An 18,792-nucleotide genomic window follows, 5' to 3' on the forward strand; every position below is an offset into this window, starting at 1 on the left:
CACCTGGACCAGGGGTTTACATCTAATATCTGGTTACACCCTCGACCTGCAGGTTTGGGATTACTATCCCATTTTTCAGTGAAAAAAAAAAAAAATATATATATATATATATAAAGGTGACTTGCCTAGGATCTTGCAGCTAGAAAAAGGCGGAATAGGCTCTTCATGCTTGATACTCTGTCTTGCATCCTGCAGTGATGGAGGGTTCCCTGGGAACGGCCTCCCCAAGGTCAAGGGGAGCAAATGGAACCCGTCAGAAAAGCCGAAAGGAAAGGAAAGCAAGGGATCTGTGAGAGTCACGTGGCCCTGGCCGGCCGCCAGGCCTCGGGGAGAGTGTCCCTTTAAGAGCCCAGGTGTGGGTGAAGCCCTGCACACAGTTTCAGTTTTGGCAGCACCATCCGGTGTCCTGCTGGCAACTTTGGGAAAGCCCCAGGCTGTGGACTGGCCAGTGGGCTGCGCCCCCCGAAACCGACTTGCCAGGAGAGGAGAAAGTGGCATAAAGTAAGTGTGGCTGCTCCGGGGTCTGCGAAGGGATGCATCTGGGAAGGGCCTGGGATGGTGGCGTAGGCAACCCTCGGCCCTCGGGGGGCCGCAGCCCGCGTGGCTGAGCCAGCGGTCGGGGAGCAGAGGGCCACGGCCCAGAGGTGAGCAAGGGCGCGCGTGTGCGTGGGAGCCCCCACCCCTTCTCTGCGAAGTGTCAACTGCCGGGAAGGAGGAATGTCCGTGGTCAGCACGTGTAGTCACTTTGTCCCCTGAATTCCCGACTAACTCCTCCGCAGTTCAACCTTGTGACCCTAAGCAAGTCACCCCATCGCTCTCGGAGCCTCAGTTCCTCCATCTGTAAAATGGGGATCCAAATAATACCTCTCACTCCGGTATGCGGGGTTCGCATGAGAAAACAGGTGTCATGTTGCTTTGTAACCTCCGGAGCAAAATGACAATTGTTGGGTGTTTTTCAAGTTAGCTCAGCTACCCCAGGACTCACTGAGCACCACAGAGACCTGGATAAGATATTGCATCCCACGTGCCCGGCGCGTAGCAGGTGCCCCTCTGGTCTTGGAGGCTTTCCACCTCTCCTTTCTGGGGAGGGCGCCTGCAGCCCCTGTTTCAGGGCCTCAGAGGGGCTCTGGGATCCTTTCCTGTTTGAACCTAGCTTTGTTCTAGTTGATTCCTGCATACGGAGGCATCATAGGTCCCATCATATCGCCCTGCCCTCGCTAGGGTGGGGGAAGGAGGTCCTCCCAGGGTGAGATGGGTCAAGACCTTCCCAGGCACATACAGCCTTCTGAGTCCGCGCTCCACCCGTCCCCCGGCTCTGCAGCCGGGAGGCCCCCCACCCTCCATGCTCCCCCCTTGCCCATCCTGACAGCATCCCCAGCCAGCCATGGGACCCTCAGCCCCAAGTGCAGCGGTTGCACAAGCTCCGTTCCCAGCGCCCTCAGCTCCGCTTGGGCAACTGGCCCGGCCTGGGGCCACCAGAACTGCGGGTGGCGTGGCCCCGACGCCTCTGCCATCGCTCTCCCCCTTCACTAGGGGAATGGTGGGTTCCTGAGCTTCTAGAGAGGAGATGTGCCCATTCATGGGTTAGGGTAGAAGGCAGCCGTCTGGTCCCCCAGAGCCAGCTCTGGATTCTTCATCCATCCAGCCTTCTCCTTGGCCCTGGACGTGGTGACGTAACAGAAAGAGCAATGAACCAGGAGTCAGGAGAGCCAGTAGCTCTGTGACCATTGCCGGCCTCTTATCACCTCTAGACCTCTGTGGCTTTATTTTATCGATAGTGTGAAGACCACAAATTCCATGTAGTGAAGTCTCGCACCCCAGGCTTTCACAGCTTCACCTCATTCCCACCTGAAACAAATCTAGGAGGTAGGCAAGGCAGGTGTCACGATCCCATCTATAGTTGAGGAAACTAATCCTCCATGGGTGAATGGGTGACTGTGAGTGGTATAAGGTCACCCAGCAAGTATGGAGGTGACATTTTGGTATAACCATTTTGCCATGGTCACGGGGACCTTTTGACATCATGTAAAAAAAAAAAAAGACAAAATACCCAACTTTAAAAAAAAAAGTAATATTAGCCGTGCATGTACTTGACGGAGACCTTCCTCAGATATGTCTTGCCCTGTCTCTGGGTGGGCTGGGGCTGGGATCCCAAAGTCCCTGGCATTGACCACGTAGGAAGAAGTTTTGGAGGCAATGGGTCCAGTTACAGGAAACAAACATAGCATGCCTCACACGTGGTAGGGGCTACATAAATAGCAGCTATTATTATCTTTTAGGAAGAAATTTCCCTGTTGGCACCTACCTCTGGGTTTAGGTGTCTCTTCACAGGAACTCTCTTTCCTGTAAAAAGTGAAGAGGAGAGACCCGGACTAACTTATCTAAGAGTGGCTTTCTAGCTCCTTCCTCTCCTGAGCGCTTCTTCTTCTTCTCCATTTCAAGACAGCATCGCCTCTACTCTTGGTCCAGAGTACCTGAATTTGAATCCCATGGCAGTCACCTACCAGCTTTGTGACTCTGGGCAGGTTTTTCACTCTGCCTCAATTGTCTCATCAGTGAAAGGGGTTTGCCCATTTTATTCTCTCTCCTTAGGAGGGAGAATAAGTGAGGGAAACGCGGGTGAAGCACGTGAAAATAACTCCATATATGCTAGCTATAATTATATCTCCCATTTCGAACCTACTCTCCTCTTTCAGACCATGCTGGTCCAATCAGAGTAGCTCACCCCCAGTCCTCAAAGGACACCCACTGAACAGACTTCTATTGTCTTCTCACTCTAGAACAGGGAAAGGAGAAGACCGTGTTGATTTTAGGAGGGAGATGGGAAAGGAACTAACATTTTTTAAGCCGACACCATACTAAGGACGTTGCATATGCTGTTTCATTTAATCCTTATAATGATTCTCTATACCCGGTATAATTGTCTCCAGTTTACAAATGAGGGCTTGAGGCTCACGGAGTTGAAATACCCTGCCCCCAAATCACACAGCCCCCAAGTGAGAGAGCTGTTAACCAAGCCGTGGAGCTAATGCTGTGTGCCACGCTCACGTGCACAGCACCCGTGGAAGTCAAGTGCACAGACCCCCTACTCCCTTGTGCTTAAGAGTGATTGTAACCTCCTACAATTGAAGGGCACTTCATGCTATTTAAAGCACTTCCATATGCATATCCCATTATCCCCTCCATATTCCCGCGTCCCACAGAAGCCTTTCTCTCTATAAGATTCAAGAGACCGTGATGCTCATTTTACAGATGAAGGATTTGAGCCAGCATATTTTGCCCAAGTGATACAGCTCTCCTGGGGCTGTGACAGCTCTCAGGACCTCTGAGTTCTCGTCCATCCTCTAAGCTCCTCTTCATGCAACTCTGCCTTGCATGCCCCAAACCAAGAAGGCATTTGGCAAAGTGAAGGAAATCAGCCCTGACTTTACCCTTCCCACAGACAGGATGGGGATGTAACCGTTTCCAATCCCATTCGACTTTGCTGAGCAGCTGGTCGTTGCCAGATGCTCTCATGCAGGCCCCTCAGGGTTGTAGAGGTCGATCTCAGTTGGCCCTGGCTTCCAGGAGCAGGAGCAGACGAGAGAAGTATTTACGCATCAGGATGGGATGGAATCCAGAACAGAGTTCTAAATTTTTGCAGAAAGATCGTCTGGAAATCTACGAAGCTTAATCCCAGGGCTTTATGGAGCTGGTATTTCAAATGCTTAATTTATGCTTAAACTTTGCATAAATGCAGGCCACTTTAGACAGGGACCGGACTAGAAAGTCTTGGATCTTTCTAGCTCATACATTCTTCAGACCCCTTGACTGTTCTCTCTCTATTTTCTTGCCTTCTAGAATTCTTATTCCCTTCCCCCAATGTTGCCTTTACTTGGAGAGTCTCCCACACTCCAGGACTTCTATAAATCACATAAACTCTCCTAAGCTCCTACCTGTCATTTCAAGCCTGAGGCCCTTCCAAACCACACAGACTGCTGTCTCTCCCTTAGTGACAATGCAGTTTCTGGGATCACTCTAGTATATGCTCTGCTCCTGCACCCAAGGGAGATAGAAGGGATAGTCCCAAATGGACTCAGGCAGTGCCTCTCCTAGAAATAGGCAGGCACCTCTCAGTCCAGGCCAAGGAAAGCCCCATCCCCAGCCAGGCCAGTCACTCCCCACTCCTCTGAGCTCCAAACTTCTTGCTCCTCCAAGCTCACACTCACAGGAAGTCGCCAGAAACTGCCAACTTGGATTCAGTCTCTTCTCTGTAGTACACGCTTTCTGTCCTCCCTCAAGCCCGTGGGGCTGTGAGAACCCTGACTGACCCTCTGCTCTGTACCAAACAGATGAAAAGCTCTGAGTGGCTAAAGGCCATATGGTCCACCAGCAGCCATGCTAAGCCCTAGTCCAGGAGATCCCTCTCCCTCTGAATAAAAAAGGAAACTATAGATTCAATGGACAAAGTTTTGGATCCCAAGCTAGTAGAGCTGAAGTTCTGTCACTCTAATAATGGAAGGGGAACCAGCTAGATTAGTTTTTTAAGGTAACAAATTCTGTTCTCCAGCATAGCCTACAACTCTGGCCCAATCCACAACTGTGTAGACATGTTATAAATGTGTCAGAGACAGTAACTTGGGAACATGAGAATGATTTACAATATCCCATCTAGCTGGGAAATAGAACAACTCCTGTTATGAGGACAAGAAAAAGTGCCTCCATGCATGATTCCCTAGCCTATGTAGATTCCCCAAAGGACAGGTTCCTCTGCTCATGTAGGTAACCCAATTCTGCTGTGGGTCTTGGGGCCAAAAATCTCTCCAACGTTTAGCTCTTCCATCTACAACATGAAGATAATTATATCTACCTCTTGGATTGCTGTGATGATGGATGAAGTCATAAAAGAAAAGCAGTTAGCAAAGCCAAATGGTGCCATAGTAGGTGCCCAATAAATGTTATGCTCTTTCCTTAAGCAAATTATTTAAACCAGCTCCAACCACCATGGACCAGTGCCTCCCTGGGACATGAATTTCCCAGGTTTGAGAGAAAATTCTGGTTTGGAGAGGAAGGGATCTCTAATGATACTCAAGTCCCAGGGTCCTTTCAACTGCTGGCAGAGAAACTATGCTTCAAGTTTGACTTTGAAGAGTCCTGAGAGCGGGGGCGCCCTCGCCCTCCCATCATCTCCCCTGTGATTATACTGTGTTCCTCACCAAAGTCATTCTCTGCCTGCTTTGCCTTCCCAGCTGTGCACACCTGATGCTCTTGTCCCTGGCCTGAGGCTGTGCAAAGGGTTATGGGTCCGTGTGCGTATCCTCTCCCCAGGTGCACATTCTCAGCCATTTAAGCAGGTCACAAATGGAGGAAACCTGGGCCAGAAATTGCGACCTGCCCCCAACTTGGGAAAAGCAGGCATCTGCCTCTCAATAACTGCGAGCATCACTTTTATCAATCCAGAGGAGGTACTGCATCCCTCAGCTCAGCCCATGGGAAGACCTATTCTTGTCTCAGAGAAATATTAAGGAGCTTGCTTATCTAAAGGTGAGAAGAGGAACCAAAACTAAGGAAAGCACTGCTGGCTTGACTCTTAAAAGCATGTGGCATTTTGTCATTGCCCTCAAGGCCAGTGCAAACTGCAGGTGGTAATTTCCCTGGGTCTCTGCAGCCGGCCCACTCCAAACCTTCCAGAGGAGACAGACTTCTCAGCCTTCTGACATCTGGTCCCACCTGGAAGTCTCTCTCATGGTGACCCATAGTGTCCCCTCGGATGGTTCCCCTAGCCAGCATCTCCCGAGTGTATCCAGTTTGGAGCTGATGCTGGCATTTGGCTAAGAACCTACCCTAGAAGTTAATCATTGGCCTCGTATGAAAGGTCCGGGGCAATTAACTGGAATCAAGAAAACGTCAGGCTGCCACCTGACACCCATATCTGTGCCCTCCTTCCCTAACCCACACTCCTCACTCTTCCAAAGAACTGGAGAAACAGAGTGCCTTTATCTGCACAAGGAAATAAAAAGGTTCCTTGCTGGGGAATTCCCCCACGGAAAAGAAATAACCAAGACAAACAGCTCTATTGCCTTTGGCTCAGGCAAATGAAGGGAGTCTCTGGGGGCGGGAGCAGGGGTGAGGGTGGTAAGGGGAGGCTGGGAGATCACTCCCTGGGCTTCCTAGTGCTTAGAGCCTCCTTATCTTTATAGGTCCTCATTACTGCCCTGTGCTTGTTGACATGGTTTTTCTCCCTTAATGCTCTCATTGTCAAGTCCACTCCAAAGGTTAAAGCCTACTGAAGTCCGTGGGAAAGTGGCGTTCCTCTGTCCCCCTCTTTCCTCCTCTGGGCTGCAGTGAGGCCGATCCCTGGGACCCTCAGACTGCACCCCCTGCCCCAGCTGAAACAGAGAGATGGGGCCGCTTGTTGCTGTAACCACTCATCCAGTGAGCTATTCCTGAGATCTTACAGATCTTGCCTAGGACCATGCCTCCCGGATGGGGACATAGGAAAAATGGCACCTGTGTCCTTACCCCAAAAGGAACGTGCAGCTTAGTTGAGAAGACAAATATCGACACATAACTATTAAGGAATAAAAAGCACCGTGGGATAATGGGACTTGGAAGTGTAATGGGAAAGGCGGAGCCATTCATTCTTTCAAAAGGATTTATGTCAGTTACTGGAGGTACAACACCAAACAGGTGTTACAGGAACTCGACGGCCTAATTGGCCTTGGAAAATACAAGATTGTCATCTTTTGTATTGTTGTCTTTCAGCTTCCCACAAAGAAGTTACCTGGGTGGCACAGCCCCCTCAGGAGCCACTAGCGATGAGGCCCCTCTTCCTCGCCTGCCTGCTGGCTGTCTTTCCAGGTGCGTCTTTCAGGCCCTGGCCCATCCGTCCAGGACCCAGTTCCCTGGGAACACTGAAATCATGCCTATACCCAGGGATGTCACTCTCAAAACTTGCACTCCCTTGAGGAGGAGTCACACAGACGACGCAGAAAGGTCATGTCTCAAAAAAACCCACAATGACCAAGTGTTGGGGGTCTGGAACAGGAATGGCAATTCGTCATTTCAAGGCCAGGAGTCTTCACCAGGTCTTCCCCAGGAGGGCGGAAAAAAAGACCTTGACCTCGAACCAGACATCCCTATAAGTTGCTCTGGGGTTTTGAGGAAATGACTTATCCTTCTTGGCTGTCAATATTTTAATCTGGGAAAAGAAAAAGAGAAAAGAATCTACAAAATGTTTTTGGAAATATAAGAAAATAGGGACCCCTGAGTGGCTCAATGGTTGAGCGTCTGCCTTAGCTCGGGGCGCGATCCCGGGGTCCTGGAATCGAATCCCATATCGGGCTTCCTGCAGAGGGCCTGCTTCCCCCTCTGCCTATGCCTCTGCCTCTTTCTCTGTGTGAAAGAAAGAAAGAAAGAAAGAAAGAAAGAAAGAAAGAAAGAAAGAAAGAAAGAAAATAGCAAATGCAATGGAGTAGTCCCCACAAAGTGCCCTTTTTTAAAAAAAATTTTTTTTAATTTTTATTTATTTATGATAGTCACACACACAGAGAGAGAGGCAGAGACACAGGCAGAGGGAGAAGCAGGCTCCATGCACTGGGAGCCCGACGTGGGATTCGATCCCGGGTTTCCAGGATCGCGCCCTGGGCCAAAGGCAGGCGCTAAACCGCTGCGCCACCCAGGGATCCCCAAAGTGCCCTTTTTTTTAATGAACAAGGATATCATTAAATAAGTTTGCTGTTCCATTGTCCTTAAAATGGTGATCTTTAATGTGTTACAGTTAGAGTTTAATAATGATTAATCAACCATTTTACCCAATTGCAGTAAATCATGTAGCGTTTTCTAGTAGCAGTTGTCCCACTGTAGAACACAACAAATAATCCACAGAAGGCACATGTGCTGGGGAGAATATTCATCTCCTGGGGCAGGCTATCTGGATCTTTTCAATAGGCTTTACCTCCCAGGGCCTCAGAAAAACCTCTGTCTTTTGTCCCCACAGTGGTCTCCACGAAGAGTCCCATATTCGGTCCCCAGGAAGTGAACAGTGTGGAAGGTGGCTCAGCATCCATCACATGCTACTATCCAGCCACCTCTGTCAACCGGCACACCCGGAAGTACTGGTGCCGGCAGGGAGCCAAGGGCCGCTGCACAACCCTCATCTCTTCGGACGGCTACGTCTCCAAGGACTACGAGGGCAGAGCCAACATCACCAACTTCCCAGACAGCAGCACATTTGTGATGAACATTGACCACCTCACCCAGAATGACTCTGGGCGCTACAAGTGTGGTCTGGGCATTAACAGCCGAGGCTTGTCCTTTGATGTGAGCCTGGAAGTCAGCAAGGGTAAGAATCCAGGTTCCCTGGACTCCTCTGGAAGAGTGAGAGGGACTCATCTCAGCTGCAATGGGAGGGCTTGAGGAAGAATTTCCTGAGAGGGAAGAGTGTCTGGCACGGGGTAGGGAAGGCTGTGAGTTCTTTTCCCAGAGGCAAGGACTCTTCATAATAGAACCCGGAAATGAGACAGATGGGATCTCCTTGGGGGTGATGGGTACACTTTCTAGGTCTTCAAGGCCTGTAACATTGTAGGGTTTTACCAAGGCAGTAGCTTAGAAGAGCATCAGGAGGACAAGTTCTCTCACTGTGTTTGCTGTAGGTGTGGCAAGAGGTCTTTGAGCTGAGAGAGACAGAAAAGGCAGGGAGAGATTTATAGGGATCCTCACATTCCTGCCATTAGTGTAACCTTCAAATTAAGAACTTAGGTCACCAGAAGGCTTCTTACGAAATGCATTTTTTTTTAAACCTGGTACCCATTAGGCCATCAACACCCTCAGCATAAATTAAATGATCAGTTCCTGAAGGAGTGGTCCACGAACAAGCCTGTTCTAGTTGAGGAAAGAGAAAAATAGGAAAGATCTTTCTGACAAGGGTTCAACAACAAAGGGCATTTTAGATAATCAAGGGAAATTAAGAGAGAAAGCGGTCTTAAGAGAAGAAAATTGGAAGGATTCTCAAAGATATGTTTTATTCCTTTGGGATATGCCCAGTTTTATCTGTGAACTGAATAAAGAGTTCATTCAGGTGGTCATGGAGAGTCATAAAATGGAAGAATTTTAAGAGCTGAGGAGAGCTTGGAATTGACCCTATACAGGATGCTTGGAAGAACGCTGGGGACAATGAATATACAGCATCTGATTAAACACTTTAAGTGGCAGAAATTCATTACTTTACAAAGCAGCTCATTCCATGTCTGGACGGTTGTAAATTTTAGAAATTTCTATCACAATGTACTGAAATCCATCACCTTATATGAACATTCATTCTGTTTAATTTCAACACACATTAATTTGGGCACCTACTTTGTATTGGCATCACGCCTGGCACTGCAGGGGAGTCAAACTTGTGTAAAGCGTGTCTTTGCTCTCAAGGGACTTCCAGACTGTGGGGAACATAATTAACTCTATGCGAGATCAGATTGTAATAAGAGATACAGATATAAGTGTCATGAGAGCCCAGAGGAAGAAGAGACTAGTGTCAGCTTGTGGAGGGGCTTCACGGAGGAGACAGCAATAAGGCTGGGTCTTGGAAGACATATTCTGACAGTGTCCCTTTGGGAAGGAGGGCAATGAAGGTGATAGGCACACCCAGACCCCCACTGGGAATACTGAGCTGCCCTGTGTTGCAAGAAAGTGAAATCACCCCTTATCTTGCAGGTCCTGGGCCCCTAGGTGACACTGAAGTCTACACAGCTGACTTGGGTGGCACAGTGACCATCAACTGCCCTTTCAAGCCTGAGAATTCTGAGAAGAAGAAGTCTGTGTGTAAGAAGACAGACAAGGGCTGTGTCACAGTCATTGACTCCACTGGGACAGTCAACTCTGACTATGGTGACAGAATAGAGCTCGAAATTATGGGCACCAACCAATTAGTGTTCAGCTTCATTATCAAGCAAGTCCAGCTCAGTGATGCTGGGAGGTACGTCTGCCAGATTGGGGAAGATACCGTTGGTGAGAAGAGCAACGTTGACCTCCAAGTGCTGAAGCCTGAGCCTAAACTGCTTTATGGAGATCTGAGGGGCTCCGTGATCTTTGACTGTGCCCTGGGCTCCGAAGTGGAAAATATGGCCAAATTTCTGTGCCGGATGAGCAATGAGGAAGCCTGCGATGTGGTCATCAACACCCTGGGGAAGAAGGATCAGTCTTTTGAGGGCAGGATCCTGCTCATTCCCAAGAACAAGAGCTCCTTCAGCGTGCATATCACCAACCTGAGGAAAGAGGATGCAGGGAACTACCTGTGTGGTGCCCATTCTGATGGCGAGCCTCACAAAGGCTCATCCATCCAGGCCTGGCAACTCTTTGTCAATGAAGGTGAGACCTGAGACGGGGAGGGGAAGAGGGGAGTCAGCCCAGCAGGTGGGTGCCTGCCTCACACCCTATGAGTCTATCCAATATCCAACAGTCGCCAGTGTCATCTGCTCCCCATCGAGCCTTAAACTGCATGCTATGTGGACAGCTGGACAGGAGAGTAAGAAAACACAGTCTCAGCCTTGCATTATTTACTAATTCTTCTCTGTCAAAGGCCTTTTGATGGCTGTCCCTGATTAATGAGAAGGAAAGGGACACTCCTCATTGAGGCAAGACTGCAGGTTGTTTGGGGCTCAGAGAGCCACTATGAGGACTTAGCATGGAATCCCAGTGCCATGGCAGAGCTTGCAAGGGCCACCTGTCCCTTCTCCCTGTCTTTTGAGCAGGATGGCACCTCATCCCTCACATTCGAATGGGAGAAAGTTTGGCTTATCTTGGTCTTAGCGCTCTCCCAGGAAGGCAATGCCCCAGCCTCTAACTTTCCCCTTCAACATCTCACAGGGGTATTTGTTATTCCACCACCTGGCCTACTCAGCTCTAGTTTGGCAAGCCAGCAAGGTGGTGAAGTCATTCGATCCCTGCTGCCTCTCACCTGGGAGCACCCTGCATAGTTACCCTCATGAGAAACAGCAAACCAGTACTTGCAGTTGATTGTCACTTGTGACTTTTTGCTTAAGGGGCTCCCATTCCTTGCTCGTCACTTGTATATCTAGCTTGATCCTCACCACATTCCTCAGCATCTTGTCATCCAGTGCTCCCACTGGATGTCAGCTTTAGTTTTTTGGAGAATGGCCATCTTTTTTTCTGAGATGGCCCTCGGGGTCTTCAGCAAGTAAAGCTTCTGTGCTACACAGTTTATATTTTAAATCGCACCAAATCCTAAATGTATTTTCTTAATTTGGAGAAAAACCATCTGGTCATTGTTACAGGATGAGCTAATAAACAGCCAAAAACTTAGAGATTTTATAAGAAGCCCAAAGAGAAGAACTGATGGTCTCTCCTTAAACTCCTCCCATTCTCTGCACAGAATAAGGTGGGGAGAGGAAACAAGAGACCCAGACGAGTGGTGAAGGTCACTGGAGTCTGGTTGCACGTCTCCAGCTCTGTGACATTAGGAAATTCCTTCTCATTTTCTGAGCAGAATGAGGCAAATAATCTACACCTGACTCTCCACCCTCGCGGAGACCATGGGGAGGAGGCGGCCTGTTCCATGTTGGTAATGTTCCATTCCATCTCTGCCTGTACTTCTAGAGACCGTAATTCCTCCTAGCCCCTCTGTGGTGAAAGGTGTGGTCGGAGGCTCTGTGGCGGTGTTCTGTCCCTACAAGCCTAAGGAAACAAACAGCCTGAAGTACTGGTGTCGCTGGGAAGACACTCAAAATGGCCTCTGCCAATCTCTGGTGGAGAGTGATGGGGGGGTTACGGAGCAGTACAAGGGCAGGCTCGCACTGCATGAAGAGCCAGGCAATGGCACCTACACGGTCATCCTCAACCAGCTCACCGCCAACGATGCTGGCTTCTACTGGTGTCTGACCAACGGCGATACTCACTGGAGGTCCATGGTGAAGCTCCAGATTGTTGAAGGTAAGAGCTGAACTGGGCCAAGGGAAGGCGGGGGTGGTGGTGGTGGTGGGCAGCCCTAGGACCTACCAGTCAGCAGTGACATCTCCCTCAACCACCTTCCTCCCATCTCACTGATGGGACAGACCTCAGGAGAGGGCCCACCTGTCGACATATGTTTTCATGACTGTAACAGGTACCCTTTCCTGTGCACACCCCGCGCTCTCCGAACTACCACATGTTGCACCTTTTATTATCAAAAACATTGGCCTCTTTTACAGTATATGTGCCACCAGCTGAAGCAGAGTACAGCTCTTTGTATTGAGGCTAGAAGAGAAGAACAAGGAAAGCAAACTGAGGTCAATGTGTGAGAGTCTAGATCAGTGTGTTAGTCTAGATTAATGCATGAGGGTCATCAATAATAATTATTATATGGGCACATAATTACATTCTTTATGCATCCAGTATAATGTATTTATTTATAATGCTATCCAGAGAGGAAATAGGCCATGGACAAAGGCCCCGCCATACCCAAAGGTCCCCGCCATACCCACTTTCCTGCAGTATCACCAATGCCAACTTGTGTGCCTATCTCTTTCTCCCTCCCTGCTCTAGGAGAACCAAGCCTCAAGGTGCCCAACAATGTCACTGCTTTGGTGGGAGAGACTTTGAAGCTCCCCTGCCACTTCCCATGCAAATATTACACCTATGAGAAATACTGGTGCAAATGGAGTAAAAAAGATTGCAAAATCCTGCCCAGCCAAGGCGAAGGGCCCAGCGACGCCTTCGTGAACTGTGACCAGAATAGCCAGATCGTTTCTCTGTCTTTGGACCCAGTCTCCAAGGAGGATGAAGGCTGGTACTGGTGTGGAGTGAAGAACGGCCTCCGATACGGAGAGACCATGGCTGTCTATGTGGCAGTCAAGGAGAGGGTAAAAGGTAAGTCTCTGAAGACAAGATGGTCTGTGCTCCCCAGGACACCAGAGCAGCCTCCTACCTACCAGCTATTCCAACGGAGGTGGCTCCCAGGTTTGGCTACAAGAAACTGGAAGCAGGGGGAGACTTATCCTCTATCTAGTCTCATTTATCCTCTATAAGGAGCATCTGAAATAAACGTACAAACCAAAAAAAAAAAAATGGGTTTGCCATACAACCTCAGCTTCAAGACAAATCCAGTGGTTGCCCCTTCAAGCTATTTTGAAGCCCTTTCTATAAAAGAAATCTACACAGTGGAATTTCAAAGTCATTATCCCATGCACTATACTCTGCCAAAGCCTACTCTCAAAAGAGGGCCAGATATCTTCATGTATAAGATCTGATGGAGAAAATTAAGGCAACTTCTTCTAGCATGTTTGCATTTTAAGGCTCTTTTTAATACGTCGCATGAAATGTTTTATCCCTATGGGGTATGATTAGTCCCTCTAGAAATCCTACTGTGTCTGGGTCCCACTGGTCTGGTTCACTGAGGGGCCCATTGCCAAGCTACCAGCAGGGGGCAGCATGATTGCACTCAGCCCTGCCATCAGGAGACCTGGGGGCAGGATTTCAAAAACAGAAAAATCTCCCTGTCTCCAAATGATGGGTCAGCCCTCAGGCAGAGCCGGATCTGTGCCGTGGAGCCTTATAGACGGAAGTGAATTTGGTGTGAATGGGACAGGGCCATCTGTTTCTAGTTCTCCTGGACTCTAAGAGCCTCGAGACCTCACCCTGGCGCGGTGATTGCTAATGAAATCCCTCTCCTCGGTTTCCCTAACCTCAAGGAGTGAAAACAGAGAGAGAACAATAATCCAGCCCCCCCCCCCCCCCGTCTTTTTCCAGGGTCCCAAGATGTCAGCCAGGTGAATGCTGCTCCTGGTGAGGAGGCAGTAGAGTCAAATGTCCGGAAGGTTGAGAGGAAAGTCGTTCAGAATCCCAGGCTTTTGGTGGACAACGTAGCAGTGGAGACTGGAGACGCTGCTGGTGGGAACAGAGCATCCGTAGACACCAGCAGGTGAGAGAGAACCTCCCAGAGGAGGGGGCCTGAGGTTGGGCCGTGGGGACCACGGAGGAGAGCCCGTGTGCCTCTCACTGGTGGAGCAGCCCTCAGTGCCTTGGTCTGTGCGCAGGAGGGGCCGGTGGTGCTCTCTACCCTTCTCCTGCGGCCAAGGTGGTGTCCACCGTTCAGTTCAATTTCCCAGGCCTGAGATGCAGAGAAGGCCCAGTCCCCACCTTTGCCATGTCTGGAAAGTCTCCTTTCAAGAGGAGACCTGGGGGGCTGTATCAAGAGGAGGGGATGGAAGCTAGTGGGACCCAACCTGCTGGCACATCCTGGGACCCCAGGCTTCCCTTCCAGTGACTAACTCAGTCCCTTTTCCAGCTCCGCAGGACAAAGCGGGAGCTCCAAAGTGCTTCTCTCCACCCTGGTGCCCCTGGGCCTGGTGCTGGCAGTGGGGGCCGTGGTAGTGGCGGTGCTCAGAGCGCGGCATAGGAAGAATGTCGGTGAGTACCCGGGATGCCCTTGCCCCACCCTCCATCTCCAATCCTGAGCCTTTGGGCCTCACCAGGGTGCTTAGCTGCCTTCAGCGTGGGGCTGCCACGGTCCCTGAGAAAGCGTTCTGGGAGAGTGGGGTGGGCAAAGATGAGCTCGTACTCGAAATTCCCATTAAGTGCTGCTGTCTCTGGAAGGCCACCTGTAATGGCTCAGGGCCCACGTTCAGAGGCCAGGAGGAGGAACTCAGGATGCAGGGGGAATGACGCTTCTGGCCTACTTTGAGAACTGGCTGGCTGTGTGACTTCGGGTATCCCCACTTCATGCCTCAGTTTCCCCAGGACTTGGGGTAATAATAGTAATAAGTGCCTCACAGGGCTGATGCAAGGACAGAAGGAAGCACTATGCTTTGAAAGGTCAGGGGTTGTTGGGGTGCCTGGGTGATTCATTCGGTTGAGCATCTGACTCTTGGTTTCAGCTCGGGTCATGATCTCAGGGTCGTGGGGTTGAGCCCCACATTGGGCATCGCTTTTGGCTTCTCTCCCTTTCTCTCACTTTCCCTCTGCCCCATCGCCGCCTTTTTTTTTTTAATTTATGTTTTAAGATTCTTTTTTTTAAGTTATTATTTATTTATGATAGTCAGAGAGAGAGAGAGAGAGGCAGAGACATAGGCAGAGGGAGAAGCAGGCTCCATGCACTAGGAGCCAGATGTGGGATTCGATCCCGGGTCTCCAGGATCGCGCCCTGGGCCAAAGGCATGTGCCAAACCGCTGCGCCACCCAGGGATCCCCCCATCACCTTCCCATGCGCTCTCTCTCTCTCTCTCTCTCTCTCCCTATCAATAAATAAGTAAATAAATATATCTTTAAAAAAAGAAAAAAGAAAAGAAAAAGAAAGGTCAGGGGTTGTTGAGTCTTGATTCTCCGTGAGAAGGGAAGGGTGAAGGAGACTCTGATCATTTCCATTCTGCTCTGGGTCCTCAGAGACTAGCGACCTTCCGTGCTGCCCCCTCCAGCTATGCTGCGGGGCTCCCTCAGCGGCAGCACATCCTGCCCGCATATGTCCTCTGTCCCTCCGCCAACTCCTCTTTCTCCTGGACAGACCGGATTTCGATTAGAAGCTACAGGACTGACATTAGCATGTCAGACTTTGAGAACTCCAGGGATTTTGGTGCCAATGACAACATGGGAGCCTCTCAAGTCATTCAGGAGACAACTCTCGAAGGACATGATGGTAGGTCTCTCACTCAGGGGAATGCCTGACCACACCCCTCCCTGGGAGAGCAAGAGTTAGACCTGACCCTGCCTCTGGGGTGGGAATATAAGGCCAGTGAAGGCTAACCTGCCCCCCCCCCTTGCTCCTCAGAGTGCAGTGCTGCCACCACCACCACCGAGAAGACCATGGAGTCCGAAGAACCCAAGAAGGCAAAACGAGTAAGAGTGAGGAGGGGGAGGGAGGCCTCATTGTGTGACAAGGAAGTGCAACATGAGGGACAGCAGTGAGACCTCAGAAGAAACTACCTCAACGTGGGTGGGGGCTGATGTCAGAATAGGGAAGGTAGTGGAAATCGTGCTCGGGAGAACTTTTGGAGGACAAGATGTGTCTTATTGCTTGTGGCACCTGTGTGGCTGAGGCAGGGGGAGGGGGTGAGCTGATGGGCTACGAACACGTGGGAGGCAGCGAGGCTGAGGGTTAAGAAGAAAGTGCATAGACGCTGCAGACACAGGGTGGGAAAGGTCAAATGTCAAATGCTGGTGATTAGGTGGATCTTTCTCCTGGGCTGCGAACCGGAACCCGTGCACTTGACGCCACCCAGCCTCCCTTGAGCATTTGCTCAGCACCAGCCTTCTGCTTGGGTTTGAAAGACATTTGCTGGCATTGGGCAATTTGGTAGTCACCAGAAGCCCTTCCCCGCCCCAACCAAGTGCCATATAACTCGCAATCCTACCAGAAGTGACTCCCGGCACTGGGTCACATATCACCCTCCTCCTACCCCCTGTGTCTCCTTAATCCCAGGGTGTTGATGCTTGCTATCATATGGACTCTCCCTGGAAGCAGCAGAGCCGCCCAAATCTGGAACAAGTAGGGGATTAAGCTGGTCCTGGAGATGGCTTTCTCCTCCAGCTCTGTGTCGTTGCCAAGCTCCATCTCGGAGCAGGTGGTAAAAGAAAAACATGAACCAATGTGGCTAACACCAGCCTAGAGCACCTCGCTTGTGGACTGTGTGGGCAGAGCTTCCGGGGACAGGCCCCAGCAACAGAGGTGGTTCCACTCTATGTGTCAGAAGACGGTAGTGAGACAAGGGGAGATATTTTTAGAAACTGTAACTTTCCGCTTCTCAAAATTAGTCCTTGGTGACCACGGGGAACTAGAATAAGAGCAATAGGGCAACACAGGCTTGGATTGCTTAGGCCAAGATTATGGATTCAGGATATTTAGTGCCTACTCTCCCGCCCACCCCCACCCCCTGAGCCAGTGTCCCAAACACTGACTCCTGTCCTGTTGCCCCCTTAGTCCTCCAAGGAGGAAGCCGACATGGCCTACACCGCCTTCTTGCTCCAGACCAACAACATGGCTGCCGACGTCCAGGAGGGCCACGGGGAAGCCTAGGCGCCAGCTGCTCTCTCCTCTCCCACCACTCATGACAATCGCCTTCAGAATCATATTGATCCTCAGGGGACCTCAGCTCCAGGGGGCTTCACTGCACTCACACTCCACTTTCCTACCTGCGCTCAGAGGATTTGCTGGTCCCTACTCAGTTAGTACCCAAACCTGGCCTAACTGTTCCTGGTGGGGTTGAGGGGTCCAGAGGGGTTCCCTCTGCAGCTTCTTTTAACAAGAGAACGCAAGATATAGAAGGAGAATTAAGATCTTAGAGGCACCTTTCAGAAAAAAGGCAGATCACATGGGTGGGGAGCTAAGTTCAGAAAGAAGGCTTTTCTGCACATTTCTAATGGGATCCTCAACGGGATTGTCCTCTCCACTCCACCCTTCCTTCTCTCCATGTCCCCCTCCCTTCCATCTTCTCTTCTTTCCTCCCTTCCATCTTTTCCTTCTTTCTCTTCTTTTTCCTTCAAATACATATCTGGATACGCACTAGAATCAAGGTGCTCTTCTAAACACTGGGACAGAGACCACAGACCCAGCCAACAGCCTTTAGGTAAACACCACTGAATCCTCGGAAGCTGCAGTTCTTCTCAGTGTAGTTATACTCACCAAGGCCTGAAATCCTCACCAGGGACACTCACCTCCGCCCATAGTGGGAGAAATCATAACCTGTCTGGAGTCCTAGGGCCTGAGGGATCATGTAACATGGGCATACACACAAGGAATCATAAACACACATGCTAACCATTTCACAGCAGAGAAAATTGAGGTCCTGAGAGGTGGAGAGGTTTGCTTGAAGGTACCATGTAGCATAAACTAGTGTCAAAACCAGGGGTGGCATCTCCTGTCCTCTTGGCCAGGAAGCTCTCTCTACAGGAGCCCCTGCACTCCTGATGGAGGCAGAGTTTTAGAATAATGAGGAGGAAGAGGAAGAGAAAAACATAATGGAGACTGGTCTTTCACATGTCTCCCCCCCCTCCCAGGGAGGAGGACTCTTTTCCCTTTCTGTCACTCAGATGACCCAAAAGAGTGTTTGGCCACTCTTTTATACACTTACGTGGATAAGCCACTTATGTGAAGCCACTTATGCCAAGAGTTTCCAAGGAAAGGGAATGAAAGGAGGTGTTTGATGATGCCAGGGAGGGGCTGATCTCCAAAGAGCTAAGGTTTAAGGTCTTTTCCCCTCTGAGCTCTGTACTTCCACCAGCACCTACCAGCTGACACTTGCTTACAAATCAAAAATGTGACTTCATTGATAATTAAAGACCGTGATTGCCACCAAGAAGGCTCAGACTGCATTTGTCCCCATACTTTCCATTTCCCAGACAACCCCTTCAGAGTATTTTGCTTTGGTCCCACTTTTAGGCACCCCACTCTGTGGCCCTTAGTCAAAGTTCCCCCCACCTCCAATGCTGGCCTGAGGGAGGCTAGCAGACTGCCTACAACTGGGACCAAGATGATCTTCAATAAAAGAAGTATTTGGGGTCTCCACCAATGGTCAGAACCTCAAAGTTCTGTGTTATAGAATGTAATACACCAAAAGCAAATGTAACTGTGCTTCTCTTTGGCATTAAAAAAAAATCTTTGCTAAGCATCCATGGAATACTTGACCTTGAATCTCATAACTTCCTGGGGTACCCTCCCAGATGGAGAGGCTATTAATAAAAAATCAAGTAACCAAATGAGTCAACTCCCTCCATAGAAATATTAACTAGAAGCTAGTTAAATGATAACCAAGCTTTTAGAACAGTTGACCCAAAGTGTCTTGGGGAACAGCAATTACATAAAGGACCCTCTTGTCCGCAAGGCCATTCCTA

At 49.9% G+C, this 18,792-nt stretch overlaps 1 protein-coding gene across 1 annotated transcript; it reads left to right on the forward strand.

Annotated features, from left to right (window-relative positions):
• The first annotated feature begins 345 nt into the window (after positions 1-345).
• PIGR (polymeric immunoglobulin receptor) lies at positions 346-18,562 on the forward strand. Its single transcript, XM_055319116.1, has 11 exons — positions 346-501; positions 6,745-6,840; positions 7,979-8,323; positions 9,691-10,344; positions 11,593-11,925; positions 12,517-12,840; positions 13,720-13,891; positions 14,258-14,379; positions 15,470-15,601; positions 15,734-15,801; positions 16,883-18,562. Exons 2-11 carry the CDS (start codon positions 6,798-6,800, stop codon positions 16,976-16,978), a joined length of 2,289 nt encoding a protein of 762 aa, XP_055175091.1. The 5' UTR covers positions 346-501; positions 6,745-6,797; the 3' UTR covers positions 16,979-18,562.
• The last annotated feature ends 230 nt before the right edge of the window (positions 18,563-18,792 follow it).

The sequence above is a fragment of the Nyctereutes procyonoides genome, unplaced genomic scaffold, assembly GCF_905146905.1.
Source record: "Nyctereutes procyonoides isolate TBG_1078 unplaced genomic scaffold, NYPRO_anot_genome, whole genome shotgun sequence".
In the NCBI taxonomy this organism is placed as follows: Eukaryota; Metazoa; Chordata; class Mammalia; order Carnivora; family Canidae; genus Nyctereutes; species Nyctereutes procyonoides.